This window comes from Amborella trichopoda, chromosome 13 (assembly GCF_054954075.1).
Source record: "Amborella trichopoda isolate Santa Cruz 75 chromosome 13, AtrichopodaSantaCruz75HAP2 v2.0, whole genome shotgun sequence".
Taxonomy (NCBI): domain Eukaryota; kingdom Viridiplantae; phylum Streptophyta; class Magnoliopsida; order Amborellales; family Amborellaceae; genus Amborella; species Amborella trichopoda.
In genome coordinates this window covers 44,388,037-44,410,013 of record NC_142348.1, presented here as the reverse complement: position 1 = coordinate 44,410,013, position 21,977 = coordinate 44,388,037, and the positions used below count along the sequence as shown (strand labels likewise).

General features: G+C 36.5%; 1 protein-coding gene across 6 annotated transcripts; it reads left to right on the top strand.

The window, feature by feature from the left end:
• The first annotated feature begins 66 nt into the window (after positions 1–66).
• Positions 67–21,961, top strand: LOC18442577 (hydroxyproline O-galactosyltransferase HPGT2). Of its 6 annotated transcripts, none has more exons than XR_016047542.1 (12): positions 67–649; positions 796–859; positions 1,533–1,582; positions 1,867–2,057; positions 3,775–3,835; positions 3,940–4,029; positions 8,317–8,440; positions 8,525–8,612; positions 17,347–17,397; positions 20,876–20,947; positions 21,453–21,565; positions 21,645–21,961. XR_016047542.1 is itself a non-coding variant. In XM_006852792.4 (12 exons), the coding sequence occupies exons 1-12, from the start codon at positions 522–524 to the stop codon at positions 21,665–21,667; spliced, it is 1,038 nt and encodes a 345-aa protein (XP_006852854.2). In that variant the 5' UTR covers positions 67–521; the 3' UTR covers positions 21,668–21,961. The 6 variants fall into 6 exon arrangements, 4 of the variants coding, with proteins under 4 accessions (XP_006852854.2, XP_088711897.1, XP_020528054.1 ...); XM_006852792.4 differs by having other exon boundaries at positions 3,940–4,012; XR_016047543.1 differs by lacking the exon at positions 67–649 and having other exon boundaries at positions 805–859; positions 1,843–2,057.
• The last annotated feature ends 16 nt before the right edge of the window (positions 21,962–21,977 follow it).

Sequence of the window (21,977 nt, the reverse complement as noted above, 5' to 3'; positions counted from 1 at the left end):
TTTGATGGGGCTGCAGCCCCACGAAACCATTTTCCTTAAAACAAAGGCCGTTTGGGAGAGCAAAGCTCCATTCCAAGATTTAAAAGGATGCTTTTAAGTGAGAGAGAGAGGGAAGCTCAATTTCCTTGTTAGATCAGAGCTCGCTCAGCTTCTCTCTCTATAAAAGTCTTCCGTTACAGTCATTAATAAACGCTGTCCTCTGCAAAACCTTAATTTCTCTGCAAGACCTTCATTTATTGGTTTTGCAGAGAAAGAGCGAGAGAGAGTCAATAACCGCAGGGCGACTTCATTTTAAAGATAATTTATCGCTCCGCTCCTCTTCCGGGAACCATTAATCTTCCTTGGCAAAACCATAGTTCATTCTTTTTCACTCGCTATCAGGATTAGTATAGGGAGCTTTCTCTGAAAGCCCTAATTTGCTGCTTTACTTGTTCTCAGAATTAGGAGCTAGAAGCTTGCTTGAACATCGATTTCTCCTTAGTTTTCAGCAACTGAATTCACATTTCTTCAAATTCGATCTCATGTTAAGTTCATCAATGAAACACGAAAGGAGATGGAGATCACAGCAAAAGCCATCTTCTCATACCAGCAAATCAGCCCTAATCATGGTTCTGATCTCTTGTCTCGCCTCTCTCTATGTTGCTGGCCGGTTAGTTAGTCTTCTCCTGTAAATTTTAGGTGCTTTGATCTTTATTTTTCTTTTATTCATTTTCTTTTTTATTTTAATCTAATGTGTCTTTTTTATTCTTGATTTATTGGTTCATTGCCAAATTTATGGTGAATTTTGTTTATCAGATTGTGGCAAGATGCAGAGAATCGAGTGCTTCTCACTACTCTTCTTCAAAAGAATTCCGACCAGGTGATTCTTCACGGGCCCTCTACTTTTGACTTTTGTTATATTTTTATTTTGTTTTCATTTTTCTTACTTTTTCAGTCTGACAATTTTTTTTGATTCTTTTGGTTGTTTCTGATTGTTCAGTAAAGCTAGAAGATTTATGGTATAGGAGCTATATTTCTTTGATTTTATTAAATTCCCATTTATTAAATATGGATTTTTCTTTCTTTTTTTTATATTCCATTTATATTCGAACCAATATGTGTAATTGTTGAGTAATTTTAATGGATAGGTAAGTATGACCTGCTTTCTTTGATGGACAATCTGTCGGATCCTGAAAGAGATAATGCTATTTCCTTTGTAGATTTTTATGTATATTAGTTTATTTGGGTGTGTGACGAGATATTGAAGCTAGGAATCCACTTAGAAATGAATACCTGCATTTTGTTTTCTGATGAAGGAGTTGTATGCCTTCTTTGTGGATTTTTGGACTCTTTTATTTTTTTTTCATTTTTTTTAAGAGATTTACAGAGAAAGTCTATTTATTGTAACTTTCATGGTACTGGTACTGACACATAATGGTTTTATTATGTTATAAACGCTTTTATTTTTTTTCCTTTTTTTTTTTTTTTTTTTTTTTTTTTTTGCATTTTGATTGTTCTGGAAGCTTGATAGATACTTGTGATCTGTATCTTAGGCCCCAAAGGTGCTTACTGTTGAGGACAAGCTTTCAAGTCTTGGATGCAAGTAAGGATTCCTATGAACTAATTCTGATATTTTTTTTTGTATTTCTAATTGAAATTAAATTGCTTTTTTTAATGTAAAAATTAATGTCCAAAAACCGGATGGAGACTGTCAGATTTGAGTTTCTAGAGACCTAAAATCCTTTCTGTTTTTCTTTTTAATTGAAAATAATATCTGAAGATTGTAAGTGTCCCAAAATATTAGATCAAGGAAATTAGATGCATTGGAATATAATATCTATACATATTACCTGAACAATGCAGTTAGGCAATGATGTTCTTTTTCAGAGACTTAGCAAAGAGAATTGCGGAGATTGAGATGGAATTGACACGTGCCAGGAGCCAAGGCTACCTTAGAAATAAATTGAGGTCAAATGTGTCTTCCTCTGGTCACAGGTTTCTCTCTGTCATAGGAATTTATACTGGTTTTGGGAATCGTTTGAACAGAATAAGAATTCGGAATTCTTGGCTTCCCAAAGGTTAGTACTTGAAGCATTATGCTTTCCTTTTTATGTAAAAAATAGACCTTACAACATACATGGGGTTTTCAGCACAGCAACTATTGGTTATGTGCTTTGGTTTATTCTGGTGGTTATTTGTGCTGGTTATTTATGTCTATTTTAATTTGAAGCAGTTGTTCAATGTGTGTATTAAATTACAGGAATGTTCAGTACTATAATTTTATTCTTATCTTCCATTTTATTGTTTAGAATTCTTTTTAAATGTTCTCTATCCATCAGCTTCACGTACATGCTTGTGAAAACAGCTTGAAATGAGACAAACTCATTTGTTTTTCACTTGACATGAACTAATGGCACTATTCTGTATTAGCAAAAGAGGATAACATATAAATGAACAAAGTGGCAGCATATTACTCACTTCTTAAAAATGAATCAAATCTAGTTGGCCTTGCATGTCCCTTCTATTCTCCTTCTTATGTCAAAAGTATTAATTACTCATCAATTGCTCTGGGCATCTGTTAGGGTTCCTCTTATCAAACACAATAAGGAGCTCAATTTTACTTCCGTGGAAGAAAGGGTGAAAATTGAAACCTGGATACCTGGGCCTTATGCTCCTCATATAGGTCCAAATATTTTTTTTGAATAAGGATAACTTAAATAGGTCCAAATATTCTTTTCTTTTATATGTAAAATCATCTGAAAGTTTCATGTTCCCATTTGAAGATAAAAATAAGCAATTGGAGTCAGGGGTCTACAACTCACCTGACAAGTTTAGAATTGAACTATAAAATCATTTATTTATTTTATATAAAATTAATTAAAATATTCACGTTCTGTTTTGTAGAGAAAGTTAAAAATTCAAACGTAGGTGTCTACAGCTCTCCACTACTATATGACAGATAAAGAACATTAAAATGTAAAAACCCAAACACACATCTTAGGCAACCCTTACTCATCGGATATGAACTCCTGTTAAAGCTTTGATCTGTTTCTTTTGGAGATGGTATAAACTGTGTTGTTATATACTTGGAAATTATAAAAAAATGTATTACATACTTGCCTTCTAGTTTGGGAGGTCTAGAGAAGTTAACTATTAACTGAACTTCAGTTTTGGCAAGGATATTGAGAGCATTCTCTGTCACCATTTATGTTTAAATTACTGCTCCATTGGTCAGTTAGAATTTTGGGTCCTAGCATGTCCTCTAAGAAGCATTAATATTGTTCTTTCTGCTGATAATGTATTAGTAACTCATGGAAAGGCAGCCCCGCCCCCTCCATCACCTCCAGCATAGGCAGTGAGAGCTCCTAAATGCCTTTTGATGTACTGAATCCGCTGATTTGCTTTCAATGGATTGTTGGGTGTTAGTGATAGAGTCCTTTTCAATATAGGTTGATTAATCTAAAACTGTGGAAATAACTGCACGTATTCAATCTTTACAGCACCTGGTTGATGGAGTGCTCTGTGGCATGCTTATAAGCCATGCCCTCAACATTCACACACTCTCTCTCTCTCTCTCTCTCTTTCTCTACCTCATTTCAAGGTGTGCCTTGACAGAGAACATAAATGTGGTCATGTAATGACTTATTGTATGTTTCTAAGTTAAGTCATTGTTATGTAAGATCTTCATGTATTGTATTTACGGTAGATTAAGACTTTCAATTTGATGATCTGGTCCTGTATGAATTCCTTTTCAATCCATGTTGTTGATACTCTTGATCTTGTCATACTATCTAGGTGATGCCTTGAAGAAACTTGAGGAGAAGGGTATTATTGTTGGCTTTGTGATTGGTAGAAGGTCTGTGTTGTTCTGTGGAGAACTTGATTGTGAATTTATTTTTCTTAAGAAGTAACCCTATATTTGCAGTCTTTAACTTACATTTTCCCTTAAATATTTGGCAGTGCAAATAGAGGTGACAGCTTAGACCGTAATATTGATGATGAAAATCGTCAGACGAAAGACTTCTTGATTCTTGTAAGCAAATTATATTGGTGAGCTTCTGCAATGTTGTTTAGGTTTCATGGCTCATAGGCTTCTGTACGATCTTGAAATCAGAAAGTGATTAGTGCTGTGTTTTATTTAGAACTTACTGTAGCCATGTGTTGGTTCATGATTCTGCCTCCTTTTTGTTGTGACTCATGAAAGTTAGAGATCACTCTTGGCAACATGGATTTTTCCCCTTATGCATTGATTTAAGGTTTGATATATGACTTTAGGAATTGCAATTTTTTATTGATAATTTTGGCCCTTTCAGAAGTTTGAAGTACGGACACAAATTCACATAGTCAACGGGTGGAGCAACATATCTAAGTACCTAACCAACTAAAATGAAGTTAAATGGCCAATATATTTGGCAAATACATGGAAATTTTAGGATTCATTTCCCGAAATTTCGAAAACAATTTCTCTTTGGACTTGCATAGCACCATACAATACAGTGTTTTAGAAAACGAGGCAGCGCCTAGGCGACCAAGGGGGTCCAGGCCGCCCAATGCCTAGGCAGGCGCCAAAAACCTGGGCGGCCCAGTAGAAAGAAAAATGTCTGTAGTCTAAGTGTCTAAGTCTAGTAGTATAACTATATAACATATAATCCATAATCTATATTTCCATGAATGAGGAGAATTTTGTTAGTACATAATTTATATTTTCATACATTTGCTAACACCACACAAGCATACACACAAGAGTTAGATAGTAGAAACTTGAAACCAAAAAATACGAAAAAGAAATATACAGTCTAATACTCAATAGTCAACACCAACATTCAAGCGTCTTCATTCCTTAGTCATCATTATCGTCATCAGAAAGAGTAGGGTAAGCCTCATTATATGCATCAGATTCGAGGCCATCATCATCAGAGTCATCTCCCTCTTCAACATAACGTTCGTCCTCTTCTGTTTCTTCTGAATTTGCCTCTTCCTCCTCTTCTTCTACTTCCATCTTACTCTGTGCAGATGAGGCCCTAGGAGTCTTGGCTACTCTACCTTGTGCCTCTGCACCATTTTTTTTCTTCTTGTGCTTCCCTGAACTCAAATATTGTATAACCTCCTCCCTAGTAGCCTCAAGAACATTTTTACAAGGGGCAACATCTTCCTTAATACTGGCAAGGTGTTCTTGAACGGTAAATTCTCCCATTAGTATCCTTTCCACAATAATTACACCTAATACGATTTTTGTCATTAGGATTCGGATTATGATCATACTTCCAACCCGGATCACCGCTTCTAGAAGAACCTGAAGAAGATATTTCCATAGAACAAGGCTCATTTCTTCCTTTTCTGGTTCTACTAAATTCAAATATTGTCTAATCTCATCTCGAATAGCTTCAGGAACCTTTTTGTAAGAAGCAACAATCCTTTTAATACCGACAAGGTGTATCTTGAATCGGTTAATACCCCCATTAGTATTTTTTTCTCAAAAATTATACGTTATTCAATTTTTATGGTTTGGTTTCGGGTTATAACCATACTTCCAACCTGGATCAGCTCTTCTAGCAGAACCAGAAATAGACCTATCCAAATGACAAGGATTTTGTTCCTGTTTGTGTTTTACTAAATTCATATATTGGTTAATCTTCTCTCTGATAGGTTCATGAACATTTTTACAAGGGGCAATATGCCCCTTAACACTGGCAATATATTTCTTAAACCAGTTATGCCCCTTTTTGTATCCTTTTCACAATAATTTCATCTTATGTGATTTTTATCCACAGGATCCGGGTTATATCCATATTTTCAACCCGGATCACTACTTTGACTAGACATCTCAAAATAATGTAAGTAATCTAAAAAATAAAATTTTGCACTTACTTTGATTTCTCGATCTCCAAATTTCCACCTTTGAGATGTTTTCTGGTGCTAAAATATTAAAAAACACCCTCCAATAGGCTTAAAAAAACTCCAAAACTAAATTTAATCTTAATGGGTGATGTTTGGATCCATTTTTTGTAACTTTGAGAAACACTTCGATCCAATGAAAATCACAAAATCTAATGTTTTTTTTTTTTTTGGGTTTAGGTTTAAAATGAACCTAAAATCTACTTTTTAAAATATTAACAAATGCCATTTTCGTCTCTGGGTAGGGCACAGGCCTAGGCGGCCACCCAGGGACAGCCTGCTTAGGCTTGGGCAATGCGCTAGGACTTCTGGACAGCCTAGGCGCTGGGCAGTCGCTTTTTAAAACACTGATACACTAAGAAACATGGGCGACAAAGCATATCCCGGCCGATGACAACTCTTTGAGTGCATAATATCCATGATCGAGGATCTGGTCCATGCAAGGATGTTTAAATATCAATGAAGTGAGGCTATACACGGCTGCTCTTTGGGTTTCTTCCAATATTTTCATGATGTAATCAGGATAGAGGTAGTCAAAGCAATAGCAAACTCCATAATTATTAATGAGAAGCATGAGGGAGCTAGAAGAAATTCCCGAATTCATGAATTGGGAGTAGATTTGAACTTTCCGCTGTTGTTATACTTAGTCAAATAACCAGTTCAGTGTTTCAAAAAGCGTTAGGCGGGTCCAGTGGGGGGTCCAGGCCGCCCAATGCCTAGGCAGGTGCTTAGGTGGGTGCCTAGAACCTGGGCAGCTCAGTTGCTCAATCTTCAAACTTCCAACTCAAAGATGCTTCTAAATACTCAAAATTTTATAAAAAACCCCCTAATAACTTTGCAAAACATCAAAAAGTAAATCTAATATCAATGGGTGATGTTTTGATCAATTCACCAAAAACTAGTTTTTTGGGGCTTTCTCTCTCTAAAATTGGTTCCAACAAGTTTTAGGTTTCAAATGAACCTAAAACCCTAAATTTTGGCCTTCAAAAACAAAAAAAATGACCAAAATTGCCCCTAGTAAAAGTGATTTCCGCCCCTCGGCGGGGCGCAGGCCTTGGGCGGCTGCCCAGGGCTGGGCGTTGGGCGCCCTCCTAGGCGGGTTTCGTACCACCTAGGCGGCCGCCCAGGGATTGACCGCCAAGATTAGCCACCTAGGCCTGGGTGATGCGCCCAGGCCTTTCGGACCGCCTAGGCGGTCTGCTTTTTGTAATCACTGAACCAGTTTGATCCGATTGTAGATGAGTTTGGCACTTTGGTTAATTCTTACTTCCAAGTTTTGGTGGATTGAGAGTCTCATTTCTTGGATGTTTCTCAAAGGGCCTGCCTTATCTCTGTTTTACATTGATGTGCTGCTTGTTTGGGATAAAAATATAGGAGTCTTGTGGATCCAAAATCTTTTAGATTTTGAATATGTGTGCCTTTTAGATTTGAGGATATGTGTTAGTGATGGTGGGATTTCAAGGTATGTTGATAAGGTAGAGGATGCCTTTTCAGGTGGAGGGCTAGCCGGTTGAATGTTTGGGAAGAAAGTCTTTTCCTTGACGTTCTTAAAAATTGAAATGACAAGATGTCTGTGGAAATGATTGAGCCAAAGGCCAAGATTTTGGACACAAATGCAAAGCTGAAGACCATATTTCATTCCACTCCGTGTGAGGTAACGAGAGATGTGGAGGAGTATGAGGTAGGGGAATCTGATGAGGTTTGGATTCTAGGATGAGATTTTTGAAACGGCGGAATTGGGACACTCATTTCTTTTGTGAGGTGACTAATACATATTGAAAGTTGCTATCATATGATCATATTTAATATTTGATAGTTGATGGTGGATATGTGAGGAGCATCTGGCAATTTTAGAATGCCATTTGCTATCGTTTGCTTAATGGGAATTGGTAGAAGAGGGAGAACTAAGGAGAGTGCTGGGCTGGGAGTTTGAAATGCCATGGCTATACTCAACACACTCAATAAGATTTTTTACTAAATAACGAAATTGAAATAGTAACAAAGTAAAAGGTATCTGAATATTGATTCCATTTTTAACCTTGGGAGGACTTCTCAGTTGACTATGTCCACTTTTATCATCTACTCGGATTTTTTGTGGCTGTGAAGATGGGTATAGTTCTTTGGGGTAGCCGAAGAGAATATGGGGCCTGTAGGTTGCGGTGAGGTTATCAGAAATATTAACTAAAACATCCTTAAGTATTTTGAGGGACCTTTTGATAAAGAACTATTTTCTAAGATTGATTGCTTATATTAAAGCTTATCTCTTAAGCTGAAATTTTGATTTGACAATCTTAGGTGTGAATTACATGGTTGAGTATAGCTTTTGTTCATTTTGCATTTTGTGAACTTCTCTTAGTTACTGGAATGGTTTCTGACTCAATTATATTATCAGAAAGGAATTCTGAAATCGGTTTAACTCCAGCTATCACTTTTTGTTTTCAGGAAAGTCATGAAGAAGCCCAAGAAGAGTTGCCAAAGAAAGCAAAATTCTTCTTCAGTTCAGCTGTGGAAACTTGGGATGCTGATTTCTATGTCAAGATTGCTGACAATATTGATGTTAACCTGGGTAAAAGAATAATCTCAAACAAACTGGGTGTCATTTAATATAATCACTTTGAATTCTCTGATACTTTGTCTTTCTGGACTTTAGATAAGTTGGTTGCACTACTTGAGAGTCATCGTGGCAAATCTAGCTCTTATATGGGGTGCATGAAGTCTGGGGACGTGATAAGCGAAGAGTAAATGCCTTCTTCTTTTCTAGGCCTCACATTTAACCTTCTTAATGCAATGTAATTGATGATAATTTGATTCTCTCCTGAATTGTTTATTAATCTCATGTGAAAATGGTAAAAAACTTCATTATAGACTAGTGTGAAGGCATGGCTGCAATCATATGGTACTATCTTAGCTGTGGAAAAATGTGACTTTTAAGTTCCAATTGTTGTACTACAAACATGCCATGATTTTATAAGCACCATGCCCTTCTATGCAGAACACCAATCAATCGAGCCTGTATTGTGTGAACTTAATTAAGGCTTACACAAATTTTGATTTCAGCAATATCATCACTTCTCAAAAATTTATAGGTGCAAGATGTGAAATCTTTGGTAAGTATAGATGACAGTGTTTTAAGCCTTCTCCAGGTGAGTTGACTAGGCAAATCTCGAGTTGACTCGAAGTGTCTTTCCAGAGTCCAAGATAAAGTAAATAAAAAATTCTTAATATAGGAAACATGAGGAGAATTTTAAAAAGAAAATCATAAAAACGTCTAGGAAACTATATACAAAATGAAAAATGATCAGTAGCTTATTTGATACAAAGCTCTTTAAACTTTTGGCCAAACCCTTATTTCGATGTTCCAAATCTTGCGGATCCTACCGTTTAACTTTTCTTGTTCCAAATCTAAGCTTTGGATGTGATGGAGAACACAAAATAGGATTGTGGACAAATTATCAAGGCAAAAGTAGCTAAGATTACAAAAAAAAAGGCAAGAAAAGTGGATCGACCAAAACCTATTTTGATATTTCGGATCTCACCGATCTGAGATTTTAAGTGGTTTTTTGTTGGATCTATGCTTTGGATTTGATAGAGGATACAAACATATGGTTAGGGATGAAAAATCAGGGTAATTGGAGCTATGGATTGAAATAACCAGCATGGAAGAGGGGTCAGTTTTCTGCTCCTCCCTCCTCTCTTTGTATTTGAAGAAATGTTTGATTCCACGAGTCCTGTACTACTCGCCCGAGTCCAACAAAAAACATACTGTCACAATTAGGGCACGGGCGATTTAGTCTACGAGGGGACCCCACTTGAATAGGCATGCTGCTGGTTCTGAGTAAATGGTCTGAGTCAGAGTTGGATTTGATGAGTTTTGACACATTGATAGAATCAACTCAATGTTGTCATGTATTTCTTCGAGCGAATATATACTAGAAATAACCCCAATAACAGTAGCCGGCTATAACTTTATCTTAATACCAAATGAATGTCATTTGATCATGCACTTGAGAGAAGATCTTTCTTAAAGGTCAGATCGAGGGCTTAAAAGGAGGAAGTTACTTTATGGAAAGATACGCAGAATAGGGTTTTGGTAAGGATTTTTATTATTAATTTAAGGGTAAATTCAAAATTCCCCTTCCAAAATTATCTTTATCTTGGAATATAAATTCCAGAAAAGGTTTTCACTTTCCTCTATGCAACTTCATTTGTCTTAAACCAAAATAGTCCCAGTGAATGAGTTGGGCGCAAACCAAAATATGCCATCCTAAGACCTATTTGGCTTTTAAATAAAGAAAAAGTTTATATAAGATTGCAACCTTAAAATGTAGAATTAAGGTGTGCTTCAAAAATCCATCAAAAAAGGGTGACTTCGATGTTGGAAAACCCTCTAATTGATCATATCTACATCAAAATAAATGGATATGAAAAAAAAAAGGGATTTTGAGTCTCAAAAATTGTGCATCTTACAATGCATTGTATGGACTGTCCATTTTTAAGATTTCCATGTGTTTATAGATCTACTTGATTTGAACCATTTTTAGAGTTTAAAATTTTATAATTAGAGAAAAATAGATTTTGAAGTCAAAAAAAAAAAGTGGCAACAAATGTACCTCTTTTGACAAAATTTAGAGATGCACCTTAATTTGATTTTTTGATGTTGCAACCTTATACAAGTACACCCTTTCGATAATACCTTCATAAGTGAGTGTTTTTAACTTTTTCTTTTATGATGTGTTAGAGGAGGGAGGGAGGGATGAAAAGAAAAGAGGAAGAGGAAGAGTGACGTAAGAGTCCAACTGATCTCATGTTTTTCTCAAATTTCTTTTACATCAATAAAAAACTGGCAAAACTGCCAAACAAGCTGGAAATAGGACATATAGGCGCTATTAACTTAAATAAAAGAGAATTGAATTGTCACCCATTCCCCCTTAAGTTGGACCGTAACTGTCACCTATGCCTAGCTTGGAACAAATTGTTTGGAACAGATTTGGCCAGGGACTTTGGTGGAGATATCTATCAACTGATCCTTAGATTTTGCATATAGAGTAGACACCTGCTTACTAGTAGCCTTCTCTAAAAAAAAGTGACAGTCTACTTCAACAATGTTTAGTTTTCTCATGAAACAATAGATTGTTGGCTATATAAGATGCAACTTTCTTATCACAATAGGCTTAACAATAGTAAACCCCATCTCTCATGCAAACTGACTCGCTATACTTATTGTAGAAGCAATATCAGGCCTAGTCATGGTTAGGTAAGTCAGCCTGCCTACAATTCATTTATGCCATCCTAGATCCTCAGACAATTCTCCTTTATCAACTAATAGTTTTGTATTTGAATCCATAGGAGTATCAACTGGTTTAGCACCTAACATTTTGGTCTCTATTAACAAATCAGTCACGTACTTTCTTTGAGATAATCTAATGCCATGCTTTCATCTAGTTACATCAATTCCTAGAAAATACCTTCTCTAGGCTCAATCCTTTGTCTGAACATACTGTTTTTTATGTGCCTCTTCAAATGATTGGTCTTATGTGCCTCTTCAAATAATTGGTTCCTTCTTAGCCAGTATGTAATGACAATATCATCAACATACACAACTAAGACAATTATCTTGGATTCTTGTTTTCAGAAAACGCAGAATGATTTGCATGGCTACGTAGATTCAGTAGAGAAGAGGAAGTAGTTAAGATTGACGGCCAAGAAATACCAAAAAGAGCGCACTTATGATATCTTGGGTCGATAATCTAGGAAAATAGAGAGATTGAAGAAGACGTCGCACATATAATTAGAGCTGGGTGTGTGAAATGAAGATGTGCAACTGGAGTTTTATGTGGTCGTCACATACCAATGAAGCTGAAAGGGAAGCTCTATAGGACAACTGTGAGACCAGCTTTGCTTTATGGGGCAGAATGTTGGGGAGTCAAGAAACAACATACCCATAGGATGTGTAGCCGAGATGAGGATGTTGAGATAGATGAGTGGCAAGCCATGAGGTGATATAATTCGAAATGAATATATTTAGGAGAACTTAGGTGTGGCTTCAATAGGTAATAACATGAGAGAAAGTAGACTTAGGTAGGCTGGCCATGTGTAGTGCAAACCCAGAATGGCACCTATTAGGAGGTGTAAGTTGATTCAAGTGGAAGGCTAAAAAAAGAAAAGAGGTAGGCCCAAAACGACATGGCTGGAAGTAAAGAGAAAAGATATGGGGACTTATGGGTATGACCCTTAATAGAGCAGCATGGTGGACCAGGATTCTTGTAACGGATCCCAAATAGTTGGGGAAAAGCTATGATGATGATGATGATGATGATGATGATGTTGATCTGCATGGCTATAGTGATATCCATTTGCTACAACAATTTCACTAAATTTCACACGCCTTGCACGTGGGTACCGCTTCAGAATGTAAATGGCTTTCTTCAACTTACATACCGTATCTAACTTCCCTTGAGCAACAAATCTAGGTGGTTCCTCCTTATACACCTCATCTTGTAGATTAGCATGGAGGAAGGCATTCTTCACATCAAGCTGCCAGGTGGCTAGCCCTTGTTTGCTACTATAGATAATAACTCTTTGAACTCAATTGAGTTCAATAACAACCCGCAAAAGTTTCAAAGTAATCAATGCCAAAAATTTGTTTGTACCCTTTGCAACCAACTTGGCTTTTGATATCTCGATGATGCCGTCAGGCTGATATTTTGCTACATAAACTCAATGTCAGTTTTTTTTCCCAATTGGTAGCATTCATGAGCTCCCATGTATCATTCAAGTTGGGTGCGTCCATTTCATCTATCATTGCTTTCTTCCACCCGGTATGAGAAAGTGCTTCCTAATAAGACTTAGGGATATAAATAGATGAAAGAGCTAATGCAAAACTGTGATAGGATGGAGACAAATTTGCAATGGTAACATAATGAGCAATGCGATGTAGAGTATAAGACCTTATACCTATATGGATGGCAGTGGGTACATTATCATCACTAGACACAATTTGAGTTGGAAGTAGGAAGTAGATTTGTAGGCGAAAATGATGATTGAGTGGTTGTTGAGTCGGTGGAGGATGTCCATCCTGCACTTTCCTTCTCATGTAAGCCTTTATGGACTGCTCTTGAGGGACATTATGACGTATAGAAGTAATAGGTTTACCTGTTCCAGGTAATTGTGATGAAGAAGTATCAACTGGAATAGGAAGAGGAACAATAAAAGAGGATTTTGAGGCTTCTTCCAGAGCAGGATACATGAAATTTCCATCAGGCATATGACCCACTTCTGAAATATCTGGAGTATTTTCAAAAAGGTTAATGTCAGGAGAAATAAATTTCTTTCGTAAACCAGGATGATAGCATCACCAACCTTTTTGAAAGTGTGAATGCCCTAGAAAACACACTTGACAACTTGAGGATCTAACTTATCATTACCCGTACCCAACACATAAACAAAACAAACACACCCAAACACTCATGGAGGAACAACAAACAATGGAGTATCGGGGAAGAGAATGGAGCGTGGTGTTCTTCCGTTCAAAATTGAAGGGGGAATACAATTGATGAAATTGCATGAGGTCAGCAAGGCATCTTCTTAAATAACTTTTGGAGCATGTATTCTAATTTAGCGGAGTGCGAGTTACTTTTAAGTAAATGTTGATTTTTCCTTTCAGCAATACCATTATGTTAAGGAGTACGCGCACAAGAAGGTTGATGTAAAATTCATTTTTGAGCAAAATAATTTTAAAATTTTCTCGAAAGATATACTTTTTTAGCATTATTAGAATGTAAAACGCACACGTTCTTATTGAATTGAGTTTAAATCTCCTTGTGAACAATTTGAAAATGGAGAAAATCTCAGCTCTTTCTTTTGTGAAATATAACCATGTCATTTGTGAGTAGTCATCTATGAAAGTTACAAAATATCTATGACTAGACAAACTTATTCTAGCAAGACCCTAGATATTGTAGAGGGAGCAGGTCTTTGTTTATCAGTTGTAGGATTAAATGACACCCTATGATGCTTGCCTAACTGAAAGCGTCTCACTCTAAAGTAGACACAGACTTCAGAGATGGGAGTAACAACTTCAAATTATTGAAGAAGGATGGCTCAGCAGACAATGCCATAAGAAGGGAGAAACAACAGGTGAAGAGAAACAACACCAATCAAATTATGATCCGAATAGTATGAGCTAGCTGACTCATACCTGCTAGCAATGGCCCTCCTTGTCCTTAGATCCTGAAAGGCATAAGAATGGTAAAAGGTTACGGAATCATGGAGAGATTTATTAATTTTCTCATAGAAAACGAACTGAAAAGAACTTTGGTACATATAGCTCAGAGGATAGAGAAAAGGGAAAAAGTAGGAATAACTATACCCTATTTAGACATTCTAGACAATGATCCATTAGCCAAACTTACAGAGGAAATAGGAATACACTTATCTAAAGATACAAAAATAGATGAGTCGCCAATCATGTTATCAAAAGCTCTCGAATCAATAATCCAAGGTGTAGGTTTCTAAGGTGCAAGAAGCACATGTGAACCTAAGTTAGCAAGGGTGGCAATGGAAGTGTAAGGATGTAAACTAGGCTGTTGTACTTGTTTAACAAGTTTATTATGTTATTATCTTTTAAGCATAAGAGTCACTAACAGAATTTGATTGTATTTGATGATCAGTAGGTCCATTCAGATAAAAACATCAATGACCTCTGATGTCTAATTAACCTGATTTCCCCAGGCAGGCTTACCAATCTTATCCTAACACTTATCAACTATATGATTTGTACACCCACAATGCATATACTTTCGAGTGCCACAACTGCTGCCTCAATTACCTCAACTGCGGTCTCTTCCTGAAGTGATGATCACATCCCCTACCTCTATCTCCATTACCTCTCCCCACTAATGTATTCAACTGCGATCCATCACTAACACTCCAGTCAGAAAGAGGTGTAGGAGATGTAGATATGTTAACATGTTGAATGCGTGCATATACATTATTAAGGGACGGTAGCTTGCTGCTTGCCAAAATCTGTACACAAACAGTGCGGTACTCAGCATTGAGACTCGATAAAAATTTGGCAACTTTGAATTCTTCATGCTACTTCGTCTATAGTTCTCTACATCACCAAATATAGGCTGATATAGATTCAACTCTTCCCACATATCTGTAAGAGCAAAATACTACTCATTAGCACATTTTCTCAAACAGTTCATATGCGTGAGAGATGTTCTAATCTGATGAATATTTTTCTTCAAGAGTGTCCAAAATTTCGTTCACTGCATCAGGAAGCATCACATTTCCAATATTTGAGTCTCCATACTACTACACAACAAAGTCATTATTATGTAATTCTATCTCATCCACGTGTCATATCTACTATCAAACTCACTAGCACCATGTATTTCAATTTGCCCCTAGCATCAAGGGATACTTTAACAGATTGAACCCATACAAAATCATTGGACTCATTTAATTTTACAGAACTAATTTGAATCCCCACATGTTCATGAAGAGTGAAGGTTCCAGGTTAAATTTCACTAACCAGGAGTGTATGAAATAAAAGATAAAGCTGTCAACTAAGGTCACTCACACCAAGCATAGTGGAATGCTAGGAACAGATTTTTCTTATTGGAATGCTAGGAACAGATTTTTCTTATTTGAAGAGAGAGAGAGAGAGAGAGAGAGAGAGAGAGAGAGAGAGAGAGAGAGAGAGAGAGAGAGAGAGAGAGAGAGAGAGAGAGAGAGAGAGAGAGTTATCATTCAGATCTCAGTTTAGGCACTTTTTCATACTTGAACAAACTAGGACAGCCCCACATTATCCAATCTGAGCAGCACCATGCTGCCGCTTTTTGAGTAGACTAGCGTAGCACCTACAGGTACGAAAAACTCAGGGTTTTTGAGAGAAAACTCCGGCGAATCATCCACAGTTGCTCACAAACCTCAAAAATAGTTAACGATTAGTTACACAACAGCAACAAAACCACACATAACGCTAAATGCAGATCCACATAGGTTTGTGCCGGGAGGGGAAAAAAAGACTAGGAAGCAATTCTAGGATTTAGATCGAAAGCCCTAGGAAGTAACCTCCAGTTTGCTTTTTTTTTCTATGGGTAGACAAGAAAAGCGAGAGGGAAGAATCTTATACCATGTTAGAGAAGGGTGAGAGATGAAAAGAAAAGAGGGAGAGGAAGAGAGAGTGATGTGAGAGTCCAATAGATCTCACACTACTCTCAAATCTCTTTTTGTATCAATGAAATTAGAGAAATGGCAAAACTACTCATACAAACGGGAAATAGGACATATAGGTGGTACTAACTTAAATAAAAGAGAAATAGAGATAAAGAAATGACTTTTAACAGTTCAAAAAGTCTAAACTTTAAACCAAAGTACCTCTTGGCTTCTCAATTGCCTAAGCTATCCTCTTGCTCCAACCTGGAGAAAACATCAACCAATCATGTTCTATCCAGTAAGGAGGATTTGATCATTTTATACATGGGAATTGCTATTTGTGCCATGCCATCATTTTGCTATTCTTACTGGAAACATGGTTGGCATCACAAGCAGCACCGGCGTTTGACATTTGACCCTGTATTTTGGGTGGGATTAGCAAGAACAGTTGTCAAATAGAAATTTCCTTTATACATTTCTTATAATATTGTTGAAAACAAATTTAGGACAATTTTGGAATGCCTGACATATCTCTTGAGGAAACAAGAAAACCACTATGAGTGTAAAATAGCAAGAAAACCTAAAATATTTAGTTTTAAAGATAATTATGAAAAATATTTATTTACTTCTAAAGATTTCATTTTAGTGATAAAATGTTGCATATTGTTAGGCCTCTTAGGGTAGCTACTCACATGCAAATGAGAAAATGGAATATATGTTGTACACGGAGATGAAGCCTATGTAAAATGACTTGAAGATGACCTATAAAAATGTTGCATATCGTTAGGCGTCTTAGGGTAGCTACTCACATGCAAATGAAAAAATGGAATATATGTTATAAACAGAGATGAAGCCTATGTAAAATGACTTGCAGATGACCTACCCTAATAAGCCAACATGTCCATATTGTCAACAGGCAATATGGTTCTGATACTGATGACCTAGAGTTGCAAATAGCGGCCCAAACTACCACATCCTTGACCTGTGCAATTAAGAAAGAAGGAGAATCAGAACAATTCTGGGCATATGTGGTTGCGTGGACTTCTAATGTATCATATTATCATCTTCTTGTTTCTTTTTATTCTGAGAGCGATTAGTGGCATGCATTATACTGTTTTCAAGTTTCCAGGAAGTCTATGACGCAAAATACTCACGAGAAACACCAACTAATGGTTGTGGAGAAATATTCTTCTCCTGTCATACAATAAAGCTTGGTTTCAATTGATGACCATTCCCTCCCCATTCTCTTTCGATGTATAAATCAGTTCATGTGATGTTGTTGATCTTTCCTTTATATTGTGTCTCCAGGGGACAACAATGGTATGAACCGGAGTGGTGGAAATTTGGAGATGATAAATTGTAAGTATTTGGTACATATGCTATGAAATGAATGCAATGTAATGGTTGCATATTTTGGTATTTAGTTTCCATTTGGCTCATCTCTTAGATGTGTTGACTATTTATATTATATATGTGATGAAATGAATGCAATATGCAATGTAATAGTTGCATATTTTGGTATTTAGTTTCCATTTGGCTCATATCTTAGAGATGTTGACTATTTATATGCAGTTCCTGCTCCTTTTTGTCCTGCACATTAATATTCAGAAGCATTATTAGTATAGTTGACATGCATACATGCTAATCTCTGATGTTTGGCTTTGATTCTTGGTTATTGTGGTGTTCTCAGCTGTAGATGCTCTTTGTAACTTGGCTGTTCTCATTGTGCTGCTCAATCCCTGGGTTGAGAATATTTAAGTAGCATATAAAAGATCTAAATTCGGGAATGGTGATCTCCATCTGTTGTCATGGATATGTATAACCTGTTTGCTAGGGTTCCCTTGACATTCTGTGGAGTTGCTGGAGATGTTCACATCAAATTCAACCCCTTAATGTGGGCGGGGGAGGGTCAACAAGAACGTGCCCACTTCTTGATGGAACATGTTTGGGCTTCATATGAAAGGACTTAACCATAAATTTCATAAAGGGAAAGCATTATAAAAGATAAGAATGACGGGGTAGAAACCAACAGTAGGGAAGTCTAGACAGCTAGAAATTGTGTTGGTAGCCAGTCATCTCTAATGATTTATGGATAAGTTTTCTTATGTGGGTGAGAGTGTTGGGCAATATTTGGGATTTGTGAAATGACGCACAACAATCTCTTCTTGAAATCCTATTATGTGTTGTACATATATGGAAGACTAAAATCAAGATTTCACAGTTTTTCCTTTTTCTTTTTAACATACAATAAAACTTACGTTCCACATGTCAGCATCGTCATCATCATCATCATCATTATTAGAGCCTTTTCCCAATTATTTGGGGTCGGCTACAAAAATCCTGGTCCTCATTCGGGATTCATGGAAAGTTTTAGCTAAGTTTTATGTTCGATGCCTAACTAACACAACCCACCTCTTTTACCCGGGTGTAAAGGAAAGTTTAAGGTCATCACCCTTCTTAGACCATAGATATAGATATGATATTATTATGTTGTACTTAACATTATAGAGAGAGATAGAGCCAGGGGTAGATGATGGGCCTTTGCTCTTTATGCTTTTCTCTTCTTCTACTTTCTTTTATATATATATATATATATATATATATATATATATATATATAGTAGCACCCCGCCCCTTGTGTGTGTTTGTGTCATATACTATACCCTAATTTCCTTTAGGTACTAGAGAACTCCAAGGTTCCAACATATTGGCATAATAATAAAGGTATTTTCAAATTTTGTGAATGTGAGGTCTCTGTATCTAGTTTTGGATCCATACAAGCTTTATGAACTAAGTATGCAAAATAGAAGTGTCGTTGGTTAGAGATCATAGTCATTGGAAGTAGGAGCAAGAGCGGAATGAGGGATCATCACATGCTAGAAGCTCTCTAGGTTGGGAGTGCATAATTTACAATTTTTAATTAATAAAAAAGAATTTCAAAAATTGGAAACTTTATCAATAGATAATAAATAATGACACAAATTACAACAAAAAATGGGCTCAAAGAATGAGCAATAATAATTTAATTATTTATTTAGTAAATTTATTTAAGAGTAATGACCCTATGAGACCCTCCCACACCCATGGGAGTAGGACCCCAAATGATCACCATCAAATTTGGCACAGATCTCTAGAAAAGTCAAGTCCCACACCCATGTGATAACTTTTCTAGAGATCTGTGCCAAATTTAATGGTGATCCTTTGGGGTCCTACTCACATGGGTGTGGGAGGGTCTTATAGTGTCATTTCTCTTTATTTAATTAACAAATAGTAGTTGTCTATTCCTTTAAGGTGAAATTTATGTAACAATAATCCCACAAAATAAAATAGAAATTACTATGATGAGGGACATCAGGATAAATAGTAGCAATATAAGGGAGCTGATTTTTTATTAGTAAAATATGCTTGTTTACAATGTCACACCTAACAGCCACCAAACGAATCTTCTTGGCCTCTTTAGCCCCTTCAAGCAGCTAGAAGCAACCCCAAAAAACTAGGGATCGAGATTCCAAAATTGAAAAATGCAATTCTGTAGAAATCCATAGAGCTTTAGAGTGCGGTCTATTGAGACCTAGGTTCGAATGTCCCTATAACCAGCGTACAAAAAAATGTTGATTCAAATCAGGAATCGACAAACTCGTAGTAGGAATTGGTGGGAGCCATTCGGAGTTGGGAATTGGCAGGTTCCTCACAAAACTGGCTGGTTCTCTGACAACAGTGTTTCAACACCCAGATCTGTGGGGTGGATCATTCACCCCAAATCCACGACGGGTCACTAGATCGATGATCCAGATTAGTTTGGATTCATCTGAATCGGTGATCCAAAAAAAATAAAAATAAAATAAAAATAGAAAGTAAAATAGGGGTTTATGTGATGGGGGTTTTGGGGGGACCTACAAAGACATTAGATAAGCTTAAAAAAACAAGAATATATACATAGGAGGGGTCTTATGTGGGAAACAGGTCGAGACCCGTACCGTTCCGTACCGGTCCATTCCAAACCGATTCCCCATCAAGATCAGGAATAGCTTTAAAACACCATTTGACATAACTGGCTACCACATTTTTTATTTCATTAATTTCATTTTTTTTTTTTCAATTTTTTTACTTTTTATTGACCAATTCTCTTGGCCTGGTCGCCAATTCGAAGCAATTCGCCGATCTGAACTGGTTTCCTAGATGGTGGTTCACGCAACCTATCCAGGTTTTTAAAACACTTCTTATAACCATTACAAGGATATTACTAGAAATATATGCTTTGAGATGATCAAGGATATGGGTTTCTTCATCCAAGAAACCTTTTCCAGGTTGGTAACCCCATAACATTCTAAGTTGAGAGAAGTGACATACTTCACTAGCGTACATATTTGTAGATGTAGCGTTTCTTACTTTGTATACAACAATGTTTTAAAACATGGATCAGTGGGGTGGATCGTTCACACAAAAATCCGTGTTGGATCGTTGGATAAGTGATTTGAATCAGGTGGAGATTGGTCCAAATCAGTGACCCAGGAAAATATTAAAAAATAAATGGAATAATATAAAAAATAAAATTAGGATTTATTTTAATTAAAATAAGGATTCCATATTCAATCAAAAGGTAAAATAACTTGTGAAAATAAAGAAGCTCCCGTGGTGGCATGAATTCCCACAACCATTATATCTTGCTGATGAGAAAGCTACTACTTTTCCCATAACCTGTGGGTTTTTCCTATGATAAAGACTGTTGTATACTGATATTGACAACTGGCCTAATCAATCTGCTTTGGAAAGCCTCATTTATGACATTTTGTGTAACACTGAATACCCTTATAGCACATTGGTTCTTGTCTTTGCAGTTATTTTCGCCATGTTGCTGATCCACTTATTATTCTCTCAAAGAACTTGGCTGAGTACATCAACATAAACAGGTTAGAATCAAGGCCATTGCTTTGGTACGACTTAGCTTGGTTTCCATTGGGTGGGAATTTGTGTGAGTTAGTGTAGTTTCAGTTGTGGGAATTGGGTGCGACTTTGTTGGCTTTCCATTGCTTGAGAATTAGAGAGAATGTCAATGGATCTGATAAACCTTTTAATTGTCAATAGATATGATAATTAATCATTCTTTCCCTGAATATACAACGACAATAAAGAGAATTTGAAAATAAAATTGTAAGTATGATGATTGAAGAATAAAAATCAATGTCAAGTATGTGGACATGGACTGAAAAGAAAAAAGTTCACGGATATGACAAGGAATTTCAATATCTTGCATAAAATTGAGCAAATTCCTTTTTCCAAAAAAAATTGAGCAAATTCCTCAGAAGTATAATTGGAATTCGTAGTTGTTATCAGTATGGGTATTATTATTAACCGTTATTTTTTTGTGAGTTATGTATCATTAGTGTTCTTACATTCCTCTCTATCTCATTGCAGTGCATCTCTCCAGACTTATGCTCATGAGGACATATCGGTTGGTTCTTGGATGATAGGCCTGGATGCAACTTATATTGATGAAAAGCGCCTCTGCTGTAGCAACTCTGGTCAAGGTGAAAACTCGTTCACTTCTGGTTATTTTCTTTTTGCAATTTAAGCATGTCAAATAATTAGTTTTTCCTTTGTTTGCAGACAGAATATGTTCCATTGTTTGAAGAATGAGAGGAGCTCTCCTTGGCAATTGTAGGCATGTGCTTGGATGAATACTGACAATCTTGAACTAGTGGTCTTTGATTAACACATCACCTGTGATTATGGGGTTATCCGACCAATTCATTCGGATGCTAATCTAACACCTATAACAGTAGGGAGGATGTTTTATTTTTGTGGACCTGAGTATTGGATCACTCTATTTCTTCATTGGTTGTAAAAATGTATTTATTGTCATAAAATGGAACCTCTGATCTGTAACTCGAGTTTTGATTCAAGAGAAGTGAATTTTCAGATGCCATGTTTGTTTAGAAT

What these genes read in the sequence shown, in the direction of transcription:
- LOC18442577 (XM_006852792.4), top strand. Translation starts at nt 522, where the DNA reads ATGTTAAGTTCATCAATGAAACACGAAAGGAGATGGAGATCACAGCAA. An exon ending in CGAAAGACTTCTTGATTCTT is followed by an intron (nt 4,013 to 8,316) that starts GTAAGCAAATTA and finishes TTTTGTTTTCAG; the next exon opens with GAAAGTCATGAAGAAGCCCA. An exon ending in GAGTACATCAACATAAACAG is followed by an intron (nt 20,948 to 21,452) that starts GTTAGAATCAAG and finishes ATCTCATTGCAG; the next exon opens with TGCATCTCTCCAGACTTATG.